Source organism: Passer domesticus, chromosome 5, assembly GCF_036417665.1.
Source record: "Passer domesticus isolate bPasDom1 chromosome 5, bPasDom1.hap1, whole genome shotgun sequence".
NCBI classification, from domain to species: Eukaryota; Metazoa; Chordata; class Aves; order Passeriformes; family Passeridae; genus Passer; species Passer domesticus.
The window spans coordinates 68,488,230-68,508,909 of NC_087478.1; the positions used below are offsets into that span (position 1 = coordinate 68,488,230).

The 20,680-nt window shown below is 39.8% G+C and overlaps 1 protein-coding gene and 1 long non-coding RNA gene across 9 annotated transcripts in view; one reads left to right on the forward strand and one right to left on the reverse strand.

Annotated features, from left to right (window-relative positions):
- Positions 1-1,603, reverse strand: part of LOC135300854 (uncharacterized) — a 3,076-nt gene extending 1,473 nt beyond the window's left edge. Inside the window, exons 1-3 of the long non-coding RNA XR_010362619.1 lie at positions 1,428-1,603; positions 1,218-1,337; positions 841-923 (exon numbers count right to left, since the gene is read on the reverse strand). This is a non-coding gene — a long non-coding RNA (uncharacterized LOC135300854). The remainder of the gene's footprint in view (positions 1-840; positions 924-1,217; positions 1,338-1,427) is intronic.
- Positions 1-18,042, forward strand: part of FERRY3 (FERRY endosomal RAB5 effector complex subunit 3) — a 20,096-nt gene extending 2,054 nt beyond the window's left edge. For 2 of the 8 annotated variants that reach the window (XM_064420801.1, XM_064420798.1), the window contains exons 4-14: positions 819-1,000; positions 2,457-2,556; positions 2,636-2,757; positions 3,977-4,083; positions 5,578-5,775; positions 7,291-7,419; positions 8,463-8,531; positions 10,008-10,207; positions 15,155-15,212; positions 16,418-16,485; positions 17,463-18,042. In XM_064420801.1, coding sequence (XP_064276871.1) covers positions 819-1,000; positions 2,457-2,556; positions 2,636-2,757; positions 3,977-4,083; positions 5,578-5,775; positions 7,291-7,419; positions 8,463-8,531; positions 10,008-10,207; positions 15,155-15,212; positions 16,418-16,485; positions 17,463-17,555 — 1,326 coding nt within the window. In that variant the 3' untranslated portion in view covers positions 17,556-18,042. Of the gene's footprint in view, positions 1-818; positions 1,001-1,695; positions 1,949-1,973; positions 2,264-2,456; positions 2,557-2,635; positions 2,758-3,976; positions 4,084-5,577; positions 5,776-7,290; positions 7,420-8,462; positions 8,532-10,007; positions 10,208-10,310; positions 11,559-15,154; positions 15,213-16,417; positions 16,486-17,462 lie in introns of those variants that run through there. The other 6 variants (XM_064420803.1, XM_064420802.1, XM_064420805.1 and 3 more) reach the window with 6 other exon arrangements.
- Positions 18,043-20,680: the final 2,638 nt, after the last annotated feature.

Consider the following 20,680-nt stretch of genomic DNA (forward strand, 5'->3'; position numbering starts at 1 on the left):
AGGTTTATAGTGGCTTAGAATTAAAGCAGGAGGTAATGAAGTGACACTCTTATCCTAAATCTCAGTAACAGCAATTAAGGCTAGAAGGAGAAAGTTCATGGTTGAGAGAGACTTTTCAGTTCATTGTTTGGGTTCATATTACTATTTCATATTAATTAGGAAGGATGAGGCTTTAGTTGGAATAATGTCTCCAGTTTCACATGGGATCTTAAAAATAGTGGAGTGCAAAAGAACTGGAGGATCCTACTGAAAAGAAAAAATGAATGACAAACCTGCAGCATTTGAAGAAAAGTTTGTAGGAATTGAATTTTCTTCTCACGAAATATAGAAAAATTGAAAATTCCATAAAAGGTTTGCAAAACTGGTATTCTTGGGCCGTTCTTTGTTCAATAAAAATAGCCTTTCTTAAATCAGTGTTGTTGATGGAATTCTTAGTGACATCAGCGGTTAGTTATCCTCACTAGCAAAGCATTTTTATTTGTACAGCTGGTGTTCTGGGCCTTATCTAAAATTCATCAGGTGCAAATATTATTGTGGATATTGCTGTTCTTTCCAAGCTGGTGTTGTGTGAAAATTGGTAATTCCTTACTGTAGTCCAAGCCTTAATGATTCTGGCTTTAGTTGCTTTGAAAGAGAAGGAATGGGAGAGGAGAAAATTGAAAGCTAAAGTAGAATGCAGGAAGCTTAAATTAGGGAAGATAATTTATGTATGGCACAGGCTGTTTGTGGGCCCCCATGGTTTTACCCCACCATTATGAGGGATATTTATATGTCCTAAGAGGTATCTTATCCTTTAAAATCTCTTACATTTTCTTTAGACAACATTAGAACATGCCAAACCTGAAGAAACCAGCTGGGATGAAGATTTTGCAGATGTTTATCATGATCTGATCCATTCTCCAGCTTCTGAAATGCTGTTAAACCTGGAACACAATTATTTTGTTAGCATTTCAGAATTAATAAGTGAAAGGGACGTGGAACTGAAAAAACTACGTGAGAGGTATTACTTTTTTTTATTTAGGTTTTCCTTTATCTTATTAAATAGGGGTACATGCCACTGGGTGTGTAAACTCACAGGACAATGTGTATTTGTCTGTGTAAACCCAAAATCAGACAACACTTGGCTGGCACAAGAGTATTTAGAGCAAGAGGGAATGGCTTCAAACTGAAAGAGTGAAAATTTAGATTGGATATTAGGAAAAGAATTCTTTACTCACGGTATGGTGAGGTCCTGGCACTGGTTGCCCAGAGAAGCTGTGGCTGCCTCATCCCTAGAGGTGTCCAAGGACAAGTTGGATGGGGCTCTTACCAGCCTGGTCAGGTGGAAGGTGTTCCTGCTGATGGCAAGGGTGGGAATGAAATGAACATTCATGTCCTTTCCAGCCCAAACCATTCCATCATTCTATGATATCATTAGGGTCAGCTACCTTATATTACTTTGGTGGCCTTCTGTTATTTTCAGTGACTGAGGAGAATATAAGTTTTGATTTCCAGAAAGCGTTGAGTTTGTGTAGGCACACACTTTGTGTAATTGGGAGTGGGGCTGTGGAGCCTCATCCCCAATGGGTTACAGCTGTGAAAAGCAGATGAACAGTATTGAAGGTAATGAGACATGGAGTGCCCAGGTGCACTGACCAGTCACCAAAGGGACACCCAGGTGCAATGCATGTAAGGTGAGGGGTATAAAAGGTTGGGCTGAAGGACAAGATGAGTAGATGCTTGCAGCCCTCTGGTGTGACGTTTCTCTGTGCGGGTGAACCTTTTTGAAGTTGTACGGTGATGCTCTGTGTATCATGGCACAGTCATGACTGTCTTGACTGTAGCATATGCTGGGATAAGTTTGAGCCCAGAGTTCTGCCATAAGCTTGCATAGCTGCAGGTGGCTCCTTTATCCACAAGAGGGAACACAATGAGTGTGGATTTTTCTTTTTGTGCCGGAGTAATTTCAGTAGGTTTGGTTTAGCGTTCTGAGTAGCAATATTCCTCTTGAGCTGTGTGTGTTTAAGCTGACATTAGACAGTGCATAATCAGTTCGTGCTATGGTTTCTTTTGGACCAAGTTGTATATATTTCTAGTTTGGGGGTCAACGTTGCCAGTAAGGTGTTAGCAGATCTTTTTGCTGCTATTGCCTCTTCTCAAGTATGCATACAAAAGAAAGAGCAGTATTACTGGTAGAGCTCAGGTGTAACGTAGCTGTGTATTGACTCTGCTGGAATTTATCACATCCCTATGTTGGTGGTAGCTGAGACTGTCCCAAGTGAGGGTAGGTGATGTTCTGCTTACACAGGGACTGACTTGTGTCCCTGACCCTTAATGTCAGTTTGTGTTGTGGATTTTCATTGCTAAATCTGTGACTGTTTATTCTGTCAGTAACAAACAACCAAATCTGTTGTTGTATCACAGCAAAGGGTGTTCTGCTGCTAGTCTTCTGAAATCTGTCTTTGCTTCTCTTTTAGGCAAGGAGCTGAAATGGATAAGGTGATGCAGGAGCTTGGGAAGTCGCTGACTGACCAGGATGTGAATTCCTTAGCAGCTCAGCATTTTGAGTCTCAGCAGGTAACTAAAATGTGTACTGCACATAATCATGTTAAAAAGAACACCCACACCACTCAAATTATCACTGCTCTTCTGTCAGGATTTGGAGAACAAATGGACCAATGAATTAAAGCAGACTACTGCTATCCAGAAGCAGGAATATCAGGAGTGGGTGATAAAGCTTCATCAGGACCTAAAGAATCCCAACAACAGCTCAGTCAGGTATTTAATTCCTCTGTGATGCTTAATTTCAGCTGAAATAGTTCAAAGGATTTGCGTTTACATGATCTTCTAAAGAGGATACTATAGTCTTATTTATTATGTTATCGTATCTATAAATAATTTGCCTAGGAGAGTCAAAGCATATCAAAGGTGAATAGACCATCACAAAGAAATACGTACAATTTTATGAGTTTATTCATTGTGTGATGTTACAACCTCTCTGTACCAGAAAGTGTTAGAATGCACTAAAGTAAAGCTTGACATGAGTGGAATTTCCTCCTATTTTGCCTTTCTCTCCTATGTCTGTCTTTAACACTGTTTCACAAAGCTTCCTGGTACCACGTAAGCATGTTCTGGAGAATAATGGTACTTTAAAAAATGGTAACAATGGTTTAACTTAATAAACCTCTTTTTTCTTTCTATGTGTCTGTCACTGGACAGCTAAAAAATGGAATTTTTTAGTGTGAACACTTGTGGAGAGAGTTGAATGAGAAGCTTTCCTCTGTTTGAGGAAATGCCAGGGAATTTAGAATTTGTAAATTGGGTGGGATCCTTATTCTTTATCACTAGTACATTGCTGCTTGGCAGTTGAAATTGGTAGAATTGCTTGCAAGCTTATAAGAGATTTTTGGAGGTGAGGCACTTTGAAAACAGAAACGTCTCACTAATGCAGAAACAAATTGGATGCTGTTCTTTCATGTATTAGGAACAATATTTGTTGTATCACTACCAGACAGTTGAATTTAGGGAAAATATTAAAACTCATACCTGAAATGTTTCCTGGTAGCATGAACATTGTGGGACAATTGATAAGGTGGTTTTTAATCTCCTGTTTTGTGTGGGAAGAAAAAAAAATGCTTTATTTAATAACTTCCTCAATTAGGTTTTGGCTGCTGTAAATATGTTGAAGAGAGTTCTTTTTATTTTCCTTTTATTCCTGCATTCTTACTATGTTATAGCTAGGTATTGTGACTTATTTTTATTTCTTAGTCTTGGAATGTTTTACAAATGGGGCAAGCAATGTAAATCTAACAGTGAAGTCTCCTCTTCCTGCTGCCAGGAAGGCAAACCTGAAACCTCCTGAGTGGCACTCATGATCATAGGTTTGGTATCCTGATTTTCACAGTCCAGCTGAAAAAACTTGGGATAGCTTTCCCAAAGTTGTTGGTCTTGAATAAAAATTAGGATTAACTTTTTGGTAATTTTCTTATTATTTTAGTGATGAAATTAAAGTTCAGCCCAGCCAGCTGAGGGAATCTGTGGAAGGAAATGGGAGAATCTATGAAGAGCAAAGGCTGTTAGAAGAGAGCTTTACTATTCATTTAGGTAAGTGGAGTAAACCTAATAACAGCTGGTAATAAATAATGTATCCAAGGCATGTATTATTTACACTATTTAACTCTCAGTGTGTGTAATCCATAGTTTGGAGTTGTTTTGGTTTTTTTTCCTTTACATGTGTAAGAGAACAGCATAAACTGTATTGAGCAATGTCTGAAATAAGTGGAAATATTAATGGAAAATATTCTAGAAGCAAATTTTCATCCATTTTGGTTGTGTGACTCATGTGAAAAAGCACACCAAAAGCAAAGCATATTGCCTAAAAATGATACTTTGACTTTTCTTACATTTGGTAGAAAAATGTGCTTACAAAAGTCACTTCTTGTGATCAGTAGACAGCAGAAGAAATACTTGGAATTTGTACTTTTGTTTGTGTAGTAGAGTCTTCTTGAGCTGTTTTCACCATGTTGTGTTGTGCAGGATGGTTTAGGTCACAACAAAGGCATCAGCTAGAGAAGGTTTGATACAAATACGCAAAAGAGTGAAAAAGTTCGAAGGCAAGGTTCACTCTATTACTATATAGATAAAACACAGAGAGGAAAATTGGATTATAACAAAATCTAAAATTATTTAGGCAGAGATGGGCAGCAACAATCCTCCCAGTATCACAAACTTGGGAACTAGCAAGCTCTGAAAGCAGAAGGAGATGCTGGTGCAGCTGGTGCTGCAAGAAAGCTCCAAGGATATCCCTTAGGACCACTGTCCTTAGGGTCCTAAGATGATTGCCTTGAGTCATTTGGAAAACGTTCATCTTTGTGTTGAATTGCTGGAGTTTCCAAAACTCCAACAGCAATGATGCTGTGCCCCTTGGGCCATGGATCAGGTAGGGGATGTTTCCAGGCTGTCAGGGACTGACTGATGATCCCTTCGCTTCCATGCAGCTCCCATTTCAGCTATGCAGCAGTTCCTGGGATGGCTAGGAGATGCCTCAGCACCCAGCTCATTGCACAAATGTTAAGGCCTAGCAGGAGTTTGAACTTGTGGAGTGGTTCTGGGGAGGGTGGGGAAGGATACACCACCACACCATCAGTATTTCATCCCTAGCCCTGCAGTATTCCTCAGGAAGGGTTGGAAGAGTCTGCCCAGAGAGGTTTGGAGTCCCCATCCCTAGGGGTGTCCAAGGAATGCCTCGATGTGGCACTCGTGCCCTGGGCTGGTGACAAGGTGGGGATTTGGCACAGGTTGCACTTGATTTTGGAAGTATTTTCCAAGCTTAATAATTCTGTGATTCTGCAGTGGGAATAAGGCTTATTTCAGGCATGGACAAGTCTCACTTTGTGAAAACACTGCGTTTTTATTGCTACTTTGTGAATTGTCTGTAAAACTGAATGTACGGCTGAGAGCTTCCTCTGGGTGTTACTCGTTACAGCTCCCTTCCAGATTTTTAGGGAAGCACTTTGTGCCCTTGCATTTCAATTTGAGTTTGGCATATTGCACTAAGTTAGACTTCCACTGGGATTAAGCCATGTGTGCTCTGTGCAGGAGCTCAGCTGAAGACCATGCACAACCTGAGGCTGCTGAGAGCTGATATGTTGGATTTCTGCAAACACAAGCGCAATCACCGCAGTGGGGTGAAGCTGCACAGGCTTCAGACTGCAATGTCCCTCTACTCAACTTCCTTATGTGGCCTGGTGTTACTGGTGGATAACAGGATCAGCTCATACAGCGGAATCAAGAGAGGTGAGCGTTCTAATGGGAGGTATCATGTCAGGAAAAATGAATAAAATAATAAATTAGAATAAAATCTGGCTGTCGTTTCTCACAGAAAAATACTCTTTAAATTAAAATTCAGTGGAGGCCACTCATGTTTTGCATATGTTATGGCAAAAGGGTAACAAATGCAAAAAGAGATGAGGATGGGGGATAGTGTTGTGCTGCTATCTCTCATCTCTCTCCTACATTTTGTGTCTGAGTAACAAACAATATTGAAGAGGACCCTTCAATACTGATCTAGACAAATTTATTATAGGAATTCCTACCTCTTTAATAGCAGATTATCACACTGAAATCTGTTTGCAGAAATGAAAGAAATATGCCCAGATTTTAAAGTGATAGGTAAATATATAAAAATAACATGTTGTTTTGATAGTGTGAATGCCATTAAAAATGAACAATAGGAATATGACTTCCCTACTCCTGGAAAGGTTGATTAATAGCAATTTGAAGTGCATGTCTTTTGAGTAAGTGGGCACTATGATGCTGTTTTCTATCAAGGTTAACCAGAGAAACTTCTGTTTATTCCTGTTTGACTCTCCCACTTGTGCCTTGAAGTTTAACACTAAAATACTTGCAGGCACACAGTTTGTGGTAATTGGGAATGGGGCCGTAGCTGAGCCTCATCTGCAATGGGCTGCAGCTGTGCAGGACAGTTGACCTGTATTGAAGGTAAGGAGACATGGAGTGCCCAGGTGCACTGACCAATCGCCAAAGGGTACAGAGGGCACACAGGTGCAATGTGTGAACCATGAGGGGTACAAAAGGTTGGGCTAAAGAACAAGAAGGGTGGACGCTTGAAGCCTTCTTGTGTTACTCTGTATGGGCTGATGCTTAAAGCCTTTGGACACTGTATGGTGGTACTCTGTATCACAGCTCTCTCAGCTGTGGCATATGCTGTGACAAATATGCTTGGAATGTCTTTTTTTGACTATCACTTGCCATTATTCTTGTAGACCTAAAAAAAAAATGCACAGTGGTGCTTGATATTTCCTGAAAAGCTGACATCAGGCTTGTAGCAAGAAGGACAGGGAAGTGTACCAGGAAAAACTACAGTTGCATTTGTTGATTGCTGTTGATGGTTTCCAGGTAGTTTAATTGTAACAGTATTATCTTGTACTTATTTTGCCGCTACTTTCTTTAACTGTTTAAATGAATAACAAAAGGAGAGTATCTGGTTTTATGCTAAATTTTAGGCAATGAGAGAAAACAGAAATTTAAATATTGCCATTAAACACAAAATTGCATCTTGTAGCCACCAACTAGATCCTGCAGCCACAGTAGAGGGGGAAAGTATGGAACCATGTCACAATCTGTCAAATATAACCCTCAATAAATTTTGGAAGTGGAGTTCAGTAGGGCTTTATCTGCTTTTGGAGAATTTGCCTTTATAGCTGGATTTACTTGATCGGTAGAGTAGAATTACATAAGGTTACTGAGCACAACCTCAGGACATGCATTTCAATCTTATTTTTTTCCTAGATTTCGCAACTGTTTGCCAAGAATGCACAGATTTCCATTTTCCTGGAATCCAAGAACAACTTGAAATTGTCCAGAAAGTTGTACTTAAGGCCAGAGCACAGCGTAGCAGCAAGACAAAAAGACACCACGGTCAGTGACAACCAAAATTACCTTCCTTGAAATAGAACAGTGGTCAGTGAGATGTTTGTGGGCAGGGCAGAATTGATGCCACTTTTCTGCATTTTTTTCATGTGTAAAATGGAATGTTTGGGTTCATCAGGAAACTGTGTGAAACTCACAGAGAATGTGATGTTTGGGTGGTGTCTTTGCTGTTCCTTTAAAATGAATCAACATATAAAACTCACATTTTAACAGCATGGCAAGTACATCAGGCCATTCTGCTTTCCTAATCTGCCTGTAGCAGCACAAACTTTATCTGTCTTTACCTTTTTATTGCCATTTACATTTAAATCTTCAAAAACTGCAGAAAAAAGAGTTTACTACTTCTCCCCCTTCCTTTAAAGTGAATGCTGAAAACCATATCAATTAACTAAATCTGTATTTAGCTTTCTTGTCCTGACCAAAGCTTTGGGAATCGTTTTCCTTATATTTGTGATTGCAAATGGCTGGGAAATGCTCTGACCACATGGTGTTTAGGCAGTGCAGTTGTACATCATAACTTTTGTTTTCCCACCAAAGAGCTACTTATGTGATTTAAATGCATCAGGAATGTGAACAAATATGAGTACACACAAAACTTCCCTTGAGAACCTGTGTATTGCTCCGTCTCAAGGGAAATAGTGAAAGCTGGTTTTATCCTGCTGATTTATGTCAATCTTAGGAACAATTTTGTTTGAATTTCTTACATTATTGAAAGTAATAGCAAGATGCTATGTGGTTGTGGGGTCAATTTCCAAAGTTTCATGTAATGTCTGATAATATTGTTTGCTTTTGTCCAAATGAAGAAATATCATGGGATGGTAAGTAAGACAGGCAGGGATTTGAAGTTGGATTCAGTTTGGGGTTTATTGAAGACAGCAAAAGTTCTTCTACCCATCCCCCTTGCATTTTGGGGACTTTATGCTAACTTCATGGTCAAAATTCAAGCTAGATATCTGTACGCGAACCTTTTCATGCCTGAGGGTAATTAATAGAGGATATTATTAATATTTGTTCCATATGTTCATATATAGAAAACAGAATCAGTGGGAATGAAGATAAACTAAAGAATATTGAACGAAACCAGTCAAACATTTTACCGGGTGAGTTGTGTGGCATTGACCCCCTCTTCCTGAAGCAAATTGTGTTTTATGTGTCCACATTTTTAGCTCTAAAGTCAGAACATAAATTATAAACTGAACCCAACCTGACCTCAATCAGAGGAGAAGGATGTTCCTGTGGCTGAGGCAGAGAACTGGGTGTCAGGACATCTGGTTTCTATTCCCAGCTTTGCCACTGCATCACATGGTGTGGAGCAAATCACTTCTCTTTGCCTAAAATTTCCTTTTGGAATTTGAGGATGGGAAAAAAAAAACTCTGAACATCTTGGGGGGAAGGTGAGACTTCAATACTAGCAGCTAATTTTGTTTTTGAAAATGGCTATATGTATATCACTGCTGTGGTACTGAAAAGCAATTTTGAGTGGATTTTTTAACTTTCAGAAATCCTCTCTCGGGGAAGCATCTTCTGTGTATATTGTGATGTTTGGTAAAGAAAGCTGCTGTTGAATTTGAAGATGAATATGCATTTGGAGGGGGGAGGAGTTAAGTCCATACAACCCGTGGTTGAGTGAGGTCTTATTAAAATTTGATGACTGTCTTAAATATTTTTAGTGGGAGTGGATTATAAATCAGCTTGGAGCAGATGAATCCAGGTGTCTTGTAGCAGTGTCCTGTGTTACTACTTGTAGGTGGCTGGGTATTCCTGTTTCCTTAGCAGTCATCCAGAAGGAGTACAGACCCATTCTGCAGCTGTTCCAGTTCAAAGAAATAATCTTCACTTCAGTGGCCAGTGGTAATAGGTTTGAAGGAAGATGTTTATTTCTTGGCTGAAACAGTGGGAGCATTGCACACCTGCTTTTCCCGTGACTGTACTGTAGACTTTAGATCTCCAGTGTAAAGGAGCAATGGAGAGACCTGGATTTCACTGCCTCTCACCTTTGATAAATGAATACTAAGTCTGAAAATGCCCCCAACAAGATGTCTTTGTTCCTTTTTTCAAACAACTCTGTAACTCACCTTCCCACTACTCTGAATTATTTTAAATTCTAATGGCCACTGATCCCTTTGTGTTCCGGTCTCATATCTCAGTTGTTACATAACCCACTATCTTTTTCCACAGGCTCTGCATCCTTTATTTGAACCCATCCTTTTTTGACCTTTCCGCCTCCCACATCTGTCTGCAATTCTGTGCTTGCATTGTGTATTTTGAGTGTTGCACCTCCTCTGGGTTTGTTTTTCTGTTTTGTGCTATATAGAGATCATATCCTGTACTGGCACTGTTATGGTTTATTACACCATGTGGCCATGGTGCCAGTGGAACTCATCAAAGCAAGGGAGAGAGTGTGGGATGGATGTAAAACAGTGACAGTCCAAGAGATTTTAGATCTCCTGTGTATGTCCTCATCTCTGGTGTATACTTGTATTTGCCTTTTATCTTTCTTACACTTCCAAACAATTGGATTTCAGTACAGATCACTACCATGATTTCTTGCCTTCCTGGTTTGCCTTATTGTGCAGGAGAGTTCTACATCACACGGCACTCAAACCTCTCAGAAATCCATGTTGCCTTTCACCTGTGTGTGGATGACGTCCGGTCTGTGAACGTGACCGCCCGGGACCCGGCCATCATGGGGCTCAGGAACATCCTCAAGGTCTGCTGCACACACGACATCACCACCATCAGCATTCCCCTCCTGCTGGTGCATGAAATGTCAGAAGTAAGTAAATGGAAACATTTGGGCTGGTTTAATATCCTTGGATTTTTGCAAATGGTGTGTTTCATGCTGATTTAGGCCAAATGGGATGGTTTTTCACTCGCAGGTTTCTGCCGTACCACATGGTACTTGTATCTACATGGTGACCCAAACTAAGGAGCTAGACCAGTTAAAAACATCTCAGCCAGCTAAATCACTCGAAGTTTTCATTCCCACTCCTCCTTTTGGACAATTCACTTCCTGGATCCATCTCACTGCAGTGGTACAAGTATTAATAGAAGATGGAACTACACAGCTGGAAGCTCTTGCTTAGAAACTCTACCTTCAGAGTTGCTGATGCAGTAGTGATACCAGATTCCCTCTTTTAATTATCATTAGCTGTAAATATTAAAACTAAATTTTGGGAGCAGCAGAACTGGCAAAGCTCGTCTTAGAGTTCTGTAAATCTAAACACTGCCTTTACCTTCTGTAAATCTTCTACCACCTCAGCCCTACACAAAAGCAACCAAATTTCACCTTCACATTGAACTGTCTCCTCCTTCGCTGCCCAATTTCTGTCCCTGTTTCCTCTCTAAGTCCCCTCAAATACTGTCTGGGCAAGAGGCAGCATATTGCTGATGCTCTTTGTGTTCTTACTTAACTGTGCTCAGTTTTTTATTTTCTTCTGTAGTGGCACTCTGATGTAGGGCTTGTCTCTCAATCAGCTGTAACATTTCTGTTACAGTGCGCAGCAATTTAAAACTATTGGCAGCCTCTTTTCTCTGTCACAACTGGCTAGCAGAGAAGAAAAGGGATGGGAAGGCAGGGAGTACAGCCATACCTTATATCCTGAAGAGCTGGACAGTCTGTAAACCTAAGAAATGAGAAAAGGAAGATAATTCTGTCACCCATGTAAGGATATCAGTAATAATTAGTCTGTTGGAGAGGTTTCTTTTTTAAATAACTCTTTGATTTTTCACTTTTAGATTCAATATTGCCTTTCCTTTGTGGAAAGTGGCTAACTCACAGCAAGATAAATACTCACCAGTGGATTACCTTTAACAGTGACACGTTTTATAATAGAATTTACTGGAACACAGAGCAGAAGTCACCCTTTTTTGCAGGATCAGAGTCTATTACTGTGAAAAAGGTAAAAAGACACAATAATGAAACTTCTAAAGGATATATTTCCATACATAAAAGTAGACTTTTAGGAACAGATTAGATTTTTAATGAAATTTTTCATCTGTTGTACTGAGATCTTTTCTTTGGGCACAAATGCAAGTAATCAACATGCAGGACAGCAGCCTGGGTCACTGATGGGACCCAGCTGCTGTGTTTCAGAAATTTATTAAATATATTGGCCTTTTTTTAATCAAGGTGCCATCTGATTATATTCTTCTAGTTTTTGTTTCCTTTAAACCTGGTTAGTTCTAGCTTTGCGTATCTGTATTTTAAACTACAACTAAAGCACCTGACCAAGTGTTCAACATGCCTTGAGATGTGTGAAACTGAAGAATTATCTTCTTGTCTAGTGCTGGATTCTTAAAAGATCCTGGTAAAACAATTTACCTTTTGTATTAAGCTGTAAGTCTTTGCAGAGTAAGCAGAAAGTGAGCTGGATGGTGTGTCTTAAGGCACAACTGCTTTGTATGACTTGCATTAGCAGCTTGCTTATTGCAGTGCTTGGCAGCTGGCTGACCTGATGTGAAACACACAGATGTGTAACTCCTTGTTGAGGGAAAAGTGAGTAATGACAGATTTCTGAAAGTTACCCTGAACCCGGTGCCTTTGGCAGCCTCAGTTCTGACTCTGCATTTACCACCTACGGAAGAACATTTTTGTGAGGTGGTTAACCAGGAGCCCAGCTGTGGAGATGTTTCCATGCTTCTCTGGGACAGGCATTCATTAGCAGTGTTCTCTGTGCTTTTTCCAAAGATTTTCTGCTAATGTAGATGGAAGAGTGGTGTTTATAGCCTCACAAAAGTATCACAGACTGCTTTGGGTTGGAAGAGACCTTAAGCTCACCCTGTCCCATCACCTGCCATGGGTACGGACACCTTCCACTCTCCCAGGTTGCTCCAAATCCCATCCAAACTTTCCTCGAATACTTCCAAGGATGGAGCAGCCACAGCTTCTCTGGGCAGCCTGTGCCAGGGCCTCACCACCCTCCAATCTAAACCTGCTCTCTGTCAGTTTGACTGTATTGATTTCAATGAGGCCATTAGATTTCATTGTTATTTCTATTTTAAAAAATAAAGAATTCTGTTTTCCTTTGTTTTTCTTATGGCAAGAACAACCGAAACAGATCTCTCTGGTCTGATCATTAAATTAAATGAAGGAAAGAAACTGGATTTGATACCTCACAAAGGCAAAAGCAGGCAAGTTTGATTTCAGGCCAAGTGAGGTGTTACTGGTCACTGGAATCTGCTATAAACTGGGGAATGAAATGGCTCTACAGCAAGGCATTGCTAAAAATGCCAGAGCTGGCACCCTCCCTTGGTAGTTTCAACATTGCTGTTGTCCACACAGCAACAGTGACAAAAATGTGACTCTTCAGTGATCTCAGTCCAGTTGTCTCTATTACCATAATTTAAGACAAAATTGTTTTTAAAAAAGAAATGAAAGGCGTGTAAGCTGTGTAACAAATATTTATGAACATAGTTTATGTCCATAGAGATGTTACCAGCAGATATATTGACCTCAAATGTTTCTCATCTGAGTTTCCTGCCTTTTAAATTTATATCTGCTCATCCAGTGTTTAGGATTTTCACAGATGCACTGAGTTAAATACCTTGCTAATTCTTACTGAAATTACCCATTGAAGTTTAGTTTGAAATATTTTTCCACATGATGTATGTGGACTTTACTGTTTTACTTACTTGATTATGACATGGTTCTGCAAAGGCCCAAGTCCTAAGCAGCCCCATGTAGTGAGCCTATCATAAATTAAATATAAAAAATAAAATCAAAAGGATTGCAGCTTATCTTTCTCACTGTGAAAAATATGTGAAAGACCAGTGAAGCTGGTCTCTCCTCCCCCTGCTTTTTTTTCTAAATGAGTCAGGGAAATCTTAATTTGACAGAATGATTGCATCTTAAAAAGGGTTGATGTCTCTGCTAGGGAAAAATACCTGAAGTTCCAGGTGGGTTTTTTTTTTTTAACTTTCTTGAATGCTATTATCCAAAACTCCCTCTAAGAGGTGGCTGTTTGCTTTTTTGCTTTCTTACGTCCTTCTCTGTACTTTGCATTGTTGCTTAGCTAATTCTCCATTTCCACACCAGAGAGAGCTCCTGGTGATGTGGTGAATTCATGAGAACTTTGGTTTGTGTAGTTGAATTATAATTGAATCACTGCGATGTCATTTTCAGTTCTTGTGGCTTACATGGAGCAGCATTATTTCCCTAAGTGCCCACAAAATTTAGTCTCTCTGTTCCTCTAAAATAGTCCAAGGAATGGTGTCATATCCTCCTGTGTTGATCAGTCTTTTTAAGGCTCAGTTCCCATCACTGATTGCTCAAGGCGCTCCTGCGAGCGAATGTTCTTCTTAGTTACTTGTTTTTACTAAACCAAAGCAGTGATCAAAACCAGCTATAAACCTTACTTGTGACAGAAAGCAGTCATGGGCAGATGAGTTAAAATAAACACCAAGTGTTGCTTCCAGGATGCTTAAAAATTAAAAAAGTCAAAAAGCAACCACAACAAAAGTATAAACCCAAACATGTCCAGCACTATTCTGTCTGATTAATGTGTGCTGTATACCCTAAAAGCACCATGTAGGGATGCAGTGGTTTATATAATGAAGGCTTTATGAAAAGATATTTCAAATTAACTCAGTTTTTAACATAGTGTATTTTGAGGGATTGCAGGAGATCCTCCCACCTGAGGAGGAACTTTGGCTTTCAGTAATTGTTCAATGAAGCCACACATCCAGTTTCAGTTGTGTTATCACTGAGCATTCTTAGATAACCTTGCCTCTCGAATAACTTTCTTTAATCCTGAAATTAAGCTTTCTGATAACAACAGATTGCACTGTGTTTGACATTTCAAAATAGAACTGGTTTTAGTGAATAGAAAAATATGTAAAGCTTAAGTTTGAAAAGATACTTGGAATGGTAGATCAGTTTCCACATCTATATTCCTGTATTCAGAGTAGGAAATGCTCATCTTCATGTTGAAGATTACAGCAGAAACAAACAGATGTTTTCTTCCTGAGAAGCGTTTGCAGTTAGTCATTCTGTCTCTGATGGAGTTCCATCATCATGGTGTAATTGGCTTTCTAGCATACAGCCAAAAAATGTTTAATGAACTTTAATCTTAAATTATTTAGCCCAGTGCTTTTAAACCACTGTGGTTTTCATGTCATGTTTTGCTGTTTAAGTTTAGGTGAGGATTTGCTGGCTGTTACTATCTGGAACTCCTTCATCAGATGCAGATGATTTTTGCTTGTTCTCACTCTTCCCATAAAGGCATCTTAAGGAGGAAGAGCTTCTTCCCGTTCCAGTATTAGAGAGGGTTTTACTGAAGGTTGTGGGTATGCCAAGAAATATTAAACAAAATCAAGAACAGTTAGACGTCATCATTGTGCTTTTAAGATGTGGTCAGGAGCCTGCCTTTGATTTGCTGAAGCATGAACCTGACAATTATCAGTTGAATATTAGACTTTTATTGGAGCTCCACAGGGGAATCGAACAGCCCAGTTTCCAGTGGGTTTGACAGCATTTTTATTCAACACCTCAGTTAAAAAATGTTTAATTTTGTTCTGACACTGGCTCTCCTAGCAATAAGGAGTGGTGGTGCTTTTATGGTCACCTGTAAGGTATGTACTCCTGCCTAGAATGTTCTGAAAAACCAGGTCACAAATGCTGCTTGAAAATCATGTTGTAGGGCAAAAAATGTATTGTAATTTCCCTGCTATTCTTGCTGGTTAGATTTGGGGGGCATTGAGACTTTTTTATTTTGTCATTTAGGAGATGACCATTCCATGGTGCCTGAAGAGGGCAGAGCTCGTGTTCAAGTGCGTCAAAGGTAGGGGAGTGGAGCCTCAGTGTGTTCTGGGGAGCCAGTCCAGAGCAGGGACATGAACTCATTAAAGAGCTGGAGCAGCTCTGCTTGGAGTTGAGGCTGAGGAAATTGGTATTGTTCTGCCTGGAGAGGGGATGGTTATGGGATGACCTAATTGTGGCCTTCCAGTGCCTGGAGGGAACCCTCGGGAACGATGGAGAGAGACTCTTGACATGGGCCTGGAGTGACAGGACAAGGCCCACCACCACTGACAGCAGATTTAGGTTGGATATTAGGAAAAAATAGTCCTCATGACTCAGTATGGTTTTCTGTCTTTCTGAGTGGTGTTTTTACTTTCTGCATTTTTTGTGCTGCACTTAAACAGTTAAACCAGTCACTTTCTTTCAACCACCTGCTTGAAGAAACTCTTGCTATAGTAGTTGACCTTTAGTAGTTCACAATATCATTTATATCATCCACTTCTATTAAACAAGTATTTTTCTGAGTGTCCTTATTTGCCACAAGAGGATTCCTGTGGCCTTTGGTATTTCATTACTTGAGCAATAAATGAGTGCTGAGCTTTTCCCTATAGAATCATAGAATTGTTTGGGTTGGAAAGCACCTTAAAGATTTCAAACCCCTGCCACAGGCAGGGGCACCTTCTACTATCCCGGCTTGCTCAGCCTGGCCTTGAACACTTCCAGGAATGGGGCAGCCACAGCTTCTCTGGGTGACCTGTGCCTCCCCACCCTCACAGGGACCAATTTCTTCCTCATATCCATCTAAACCTCCTCTCTGTCAGTATGAAGCTGTTCCTCCTTGTTCTGTCACTCCAGAGCCTTGTCAGGAGTCTCTCCATCTTTCCTGTGGGCTCCCTTCTGGCGCTGGGAGGCCACAGTGAGGTCACCCCTCTTTCTCAGTGAAAGGAAACATGGAAAGAACTCCTGACACGCTGTTTGGAGAAACCCTCACTTCTGCTGTGTATCTCTGTGCTGCACAGATGGATTGATAATTCTGTCCTCAGTGTAGGTATTCTGCAGAACTTGTCATTTGATTTTTCAATATTTCATTCAGATTGCCCAAGTCTGATTTAAAGGCAGTTGAGGCCATCCCTAATTAACGCAGTTCAAACCCTATGTGTGTGAAAGCTCCCTCACTGCCTGCTCATGCTGTAACTGCTAGGGAGTATTGCACAGGTACTCCAGACAGTGTCAATGCTGTTTTTTTAGGTTTCATGATGGAAATGGCTTCGTGGGATGGAGGAATTTCTCGGACTGTACAATTCCTGGTACCACAGGTAGGTGAAACCAAAGCCATATCCAACCTAGGAGACTGCTGGTAAAAAGCTATATGTCAGCAGATCTAGTTGTGATTTTTTTGCACTTGCCTGCCCCTTTGGAATGAGTTAAATGAATCTATCTGTTTTTGTTTCCTTGCTTATAAAATAGGAGTAAGGGTTGGTTTATATTTTTGGATACTCAGTAATATTTTCTGAGAGGATGCTAAAATTTCAAACTGGGAAATTCACCTTTACAAATAGTGAATTCATCACCTTTGAAGGAGGTACCTTTTTTCCTGTTAATTACATTTTTCTGTTAATTGCTCCAATGGGCTAACCTTGTGTTACATAACTTGAGTTGTTTATTAGTCATATTGTCTAACAATGTGGAAAGCTGCAATGCAGACAGTTCAGTCATGCTTTCACAAAAAAATAATTACTCCAGATATTTGACGTTAGTTCTGATTTAGATTCTCAAATTATTTAATTTAAGTTGTATCTGATCTTCAGAAACAGGAAGAGATCCAAAGATGGCCAGCATGAGGTTTGTTCTAAAAAGCAGTGAAAGTAGAGTTAATGTTAGGAAAGGAGTAACGTGTATTTCTTGATAAATTAGAAAGTTGCTGAGCAAGGAGGAAGCCACAAATAAATTCCAAATTTGAAGCTAGTCTTGAAATGCAGAAAGCAGGAGTCCTGTAGATAACAAGCAGCACAGTCCTGCTTATGTTTGGCAGAAGTAATCAATCCCTGGAGCAAGAAATCAACTGGAAATGGTTATGTGGGTGTGTCACATAAATATACAGCCAGTATTTATTTTTAGATCAGTCTTTTAACTGAATTCAGTCGGATTATAACACAGTTTGAAAATTATTTTTGTTGTCTTCTGAACAGCAGCAATTCTCTTAAATACCAAGAAACAGGATTGAGAGAGACTTAACTCTTCCAAACTACAAAAAGACAAAGCTTAACTGTGTGTTGTTTGGTTTTTTCCCCAGACAATTTCAGAGGAAATGTTTTACCAGCTGAGTAACATGCTGCCACAGATCTTCAGAGTATCCTCCACACTGACTCTGACCTCCAAGCACTGATTTCTGTGGGGTACTAACCTGTATCCTATTGGCAGAGGATGAGATTAAGGAGATTCTGGACTAGCATGTCTCTTTCCTGTGGACTGATGACCCCAAAGTGGCATTTGTTGCAGTTTCAAGAATTGTGCTGTAATAAAAGATAAATGTTGTCTGTTCTTGGCTGGTAGCAGCTGATTTTGGCCCCTTGTTTTGTTTCAGTACAGGATTGATAATGAATTCCTCACCTTTATCTGAAAGACATTCATTATAACTTGTAAGAAATCTACAGAAATATGTACGTAATTCTCATACATAGGTAGTGGCAATAAGAGCTTATGCTAGGAGTGGGATCTTCTTGGCTTCTACAAATATTTGCTGCATTTTCTTAGTGACTTTTAGAAGAATGTGGAGCACATTAGAATAACCAATGGAATTTGTCATAGTGTCCATGGAATAAAAGGTATTACTGCCTCATTTTACTGCTGCAAAATGAAAGACTTGAATCAAATATTTACTCTGTTGCATTTTGTAGATTGTTGACGTGTTTAAAAAATTAATACAGACTTGTGACAATAATTACAAAATTTTAAGTATAGGTCTTCCTCTTTTATTATGCTTTTTGCTTTATTTTATTTATTTCGCTTTATTTCACATTGAGAACTTTATAGAAACACTGAAGTGTTCTGGACACTTATGCAGATAAAATTTGCTGCTTATTAATTTACATTTTATGACTACTCAAAAATGCGAGGGAGACAGCTCAAGATGCAGCTATGCCATTTCTTGGGACAAACTTGAATCCAGTCAACAAAACCCCAACCAGACAACCCCTGCATCCCAGTGATGGGGGATAAGAGGGACACTGGGAACTGCTTTTTCCCCCCAGCATAGGCAATCTTGGACCCAGGAGCTGGAAGCAGCTTTTCCACAGACAGGGAAAGTCCTGTCAGGAGCTGGGGTTCTTGGGATTGCCAGAACCACTGGGCTCACAGCAAAGTAGCTGTGGGGGTGAGGGTTCCAGGTGGTGGGATTTCCAAATCCACAGTTCTGCTTTGTGGGAATCGTGGGGATCCTGACAGATCTGGCTTTCAGTCAGAAACCTCTTCCTACATACTGCTGAAATTCTGCACTGGAAACTGGAGAACCTGGAAGCCAATTAAAATCCAAATTATTTTCTGTCTTCATAGTTATTTTTTTAATGTTATTTAGCTTAATAGAAGCAAAGATTCAAAAGCTCTGTTTTGGGGAAGCTGTATAACTTAAATTTCTCACAGAGAACCAAAGGAATAGTCACTGTTTCATGATGACTGTAAAGTCACTGTGTAATTAACAGACTCAGCTTAGTATTTTTATCAAGTCTTGTATGCTGCAGGAAGCCATATAAGTGACCTAGCAAACATCTCTTGCTGAACTGTCAAATACTTTCTTTTCCTCTGCCAGCAGCTTCTAAAGAAGAATCATGCAAGTAATGTGACCTAATTTGATGTTCTAGAAAAGAAGGATGTAAATTCCTCTAGAAGGAGCTGGATTAATCCTGTTACAGCTCATTTTACATTGCTGGCCTTAAACTGAAATCAAACTCTGGTCCCAGAAAAGCAAGTGCTCTAACACTGTTCTGTCTGGAAAAGGTGTGGTGGCAGAGCTGTTCCTTTTTAGAAGTTGTAATGTTTATCTGTGTGTGAGAAAGATCTGTGTTACCTACTTCTACTAGTTTTATATTTTCCTTCAGTCAGTAAATTTACCAACAAGGAACACCAGCAGTTCTTAAGCAAACATTTTTCATATACTTTGAGACTCTTGGGTAATAAAAATTATGCCTTGTATTTTTGCCAAAGCATGAAGACTCAATTTAGTAGCACTTGGGTGAAACTGCCACTAATTTCTAGGAAAATAACTCAGCTTTTTGCCTTTTATTTTTGAAATATTTGTTTTCAGTCCTCAGTGGATTGCATCTAAACTTCTTATCAGAAGAACCAGTTAGTCTTTGATACTGAAATGAATCAACAAGCTCTGGTGATGAGGTTTTGGAAAGCCAAAATAGAAGGAATGGTATGGGAAAACTATTAATTCTGCTTGCTGAAGTGTGACCCTTGTAAATGCTGAATAAGCCTGCCAAAGAGAATCTTTGTCTGGAGGATCTGTGACAGAGCATTTAGTATTCCCATTTTTCATACCTGTTTTCAAGGAAGAGGTGCTAAGAGCAAAATTTTAGCTGTCTTTGGAGAAAACCAGAATATAGAGATGGGCTGACCAAAGCTGTACCTTCTCTTTGGTCTGTGCCTGGCAGCTGTAGAATACAGGCTGCATTTTATGGTGTAAAGCCACCTTTGAAATTCTGTTTCAGTCATGAAAAGCTATTCAAGATTAAGAGGAAAATTACTTAATGGGCATGAGGTTTTCTACTTGTATATGCAGTGCAGATTCCTTGACAGGGTGACAGTATTTAATGTCTTGAAAATGTTGTGTAAAATTATATGTGTGGGTTGAATTGAATAAAAAATTCTTGCTACAGGGAAAGGTGAGGAGTAAATGCCACTGTTTGGCATCTTTAACTTGCTCATGGTGACCACTGTAAAGTGCAGGTGCCCTTTAGAGCATCTGAACTGAGGTTATTGCAAGGAAAAAAATGCCAAGAGTCTGGATTTGTCAAGGATATCACTTAGTGCCCTTCACCTCTTGTCACCAGCTCTGCAACCTGTGTGTGCTTCTGTGGGAACTGGTGACAAACAGGAGGAGAAGAATGCAGGCAGTTAAACACATGTACAGACCTTGCCCAGGACAGGTGCTTCTACCCTGCTGCAATGCCAGAAATGCCTCTGTTAGAAGGTGGCACTGCCCAGACAGGTGGGAGTCATACCTGAGGTCCTTTCTTCTGAAATAATTCACTCTGGACAGCAAAATCTTAATGATGAAAGAGTTATTTTATAACTTTTCCTGTTGTATGAGAGGTGAATGAAGCCACAGAAGGTGGTTATGGAGAGGGGATATAATATAAGGGAGGAAATTATCATGGAATTATTTGTGTTGAAGGGGGCTTTAAAGAACAACCAGTTCTGTCTGAGAGGATTGAGATTGCATGTTCTAACCCTGTTCTGGTATTTCTGTGAGCTTAAATGTTGATCACTTTATCGCATCTGTACCTCATT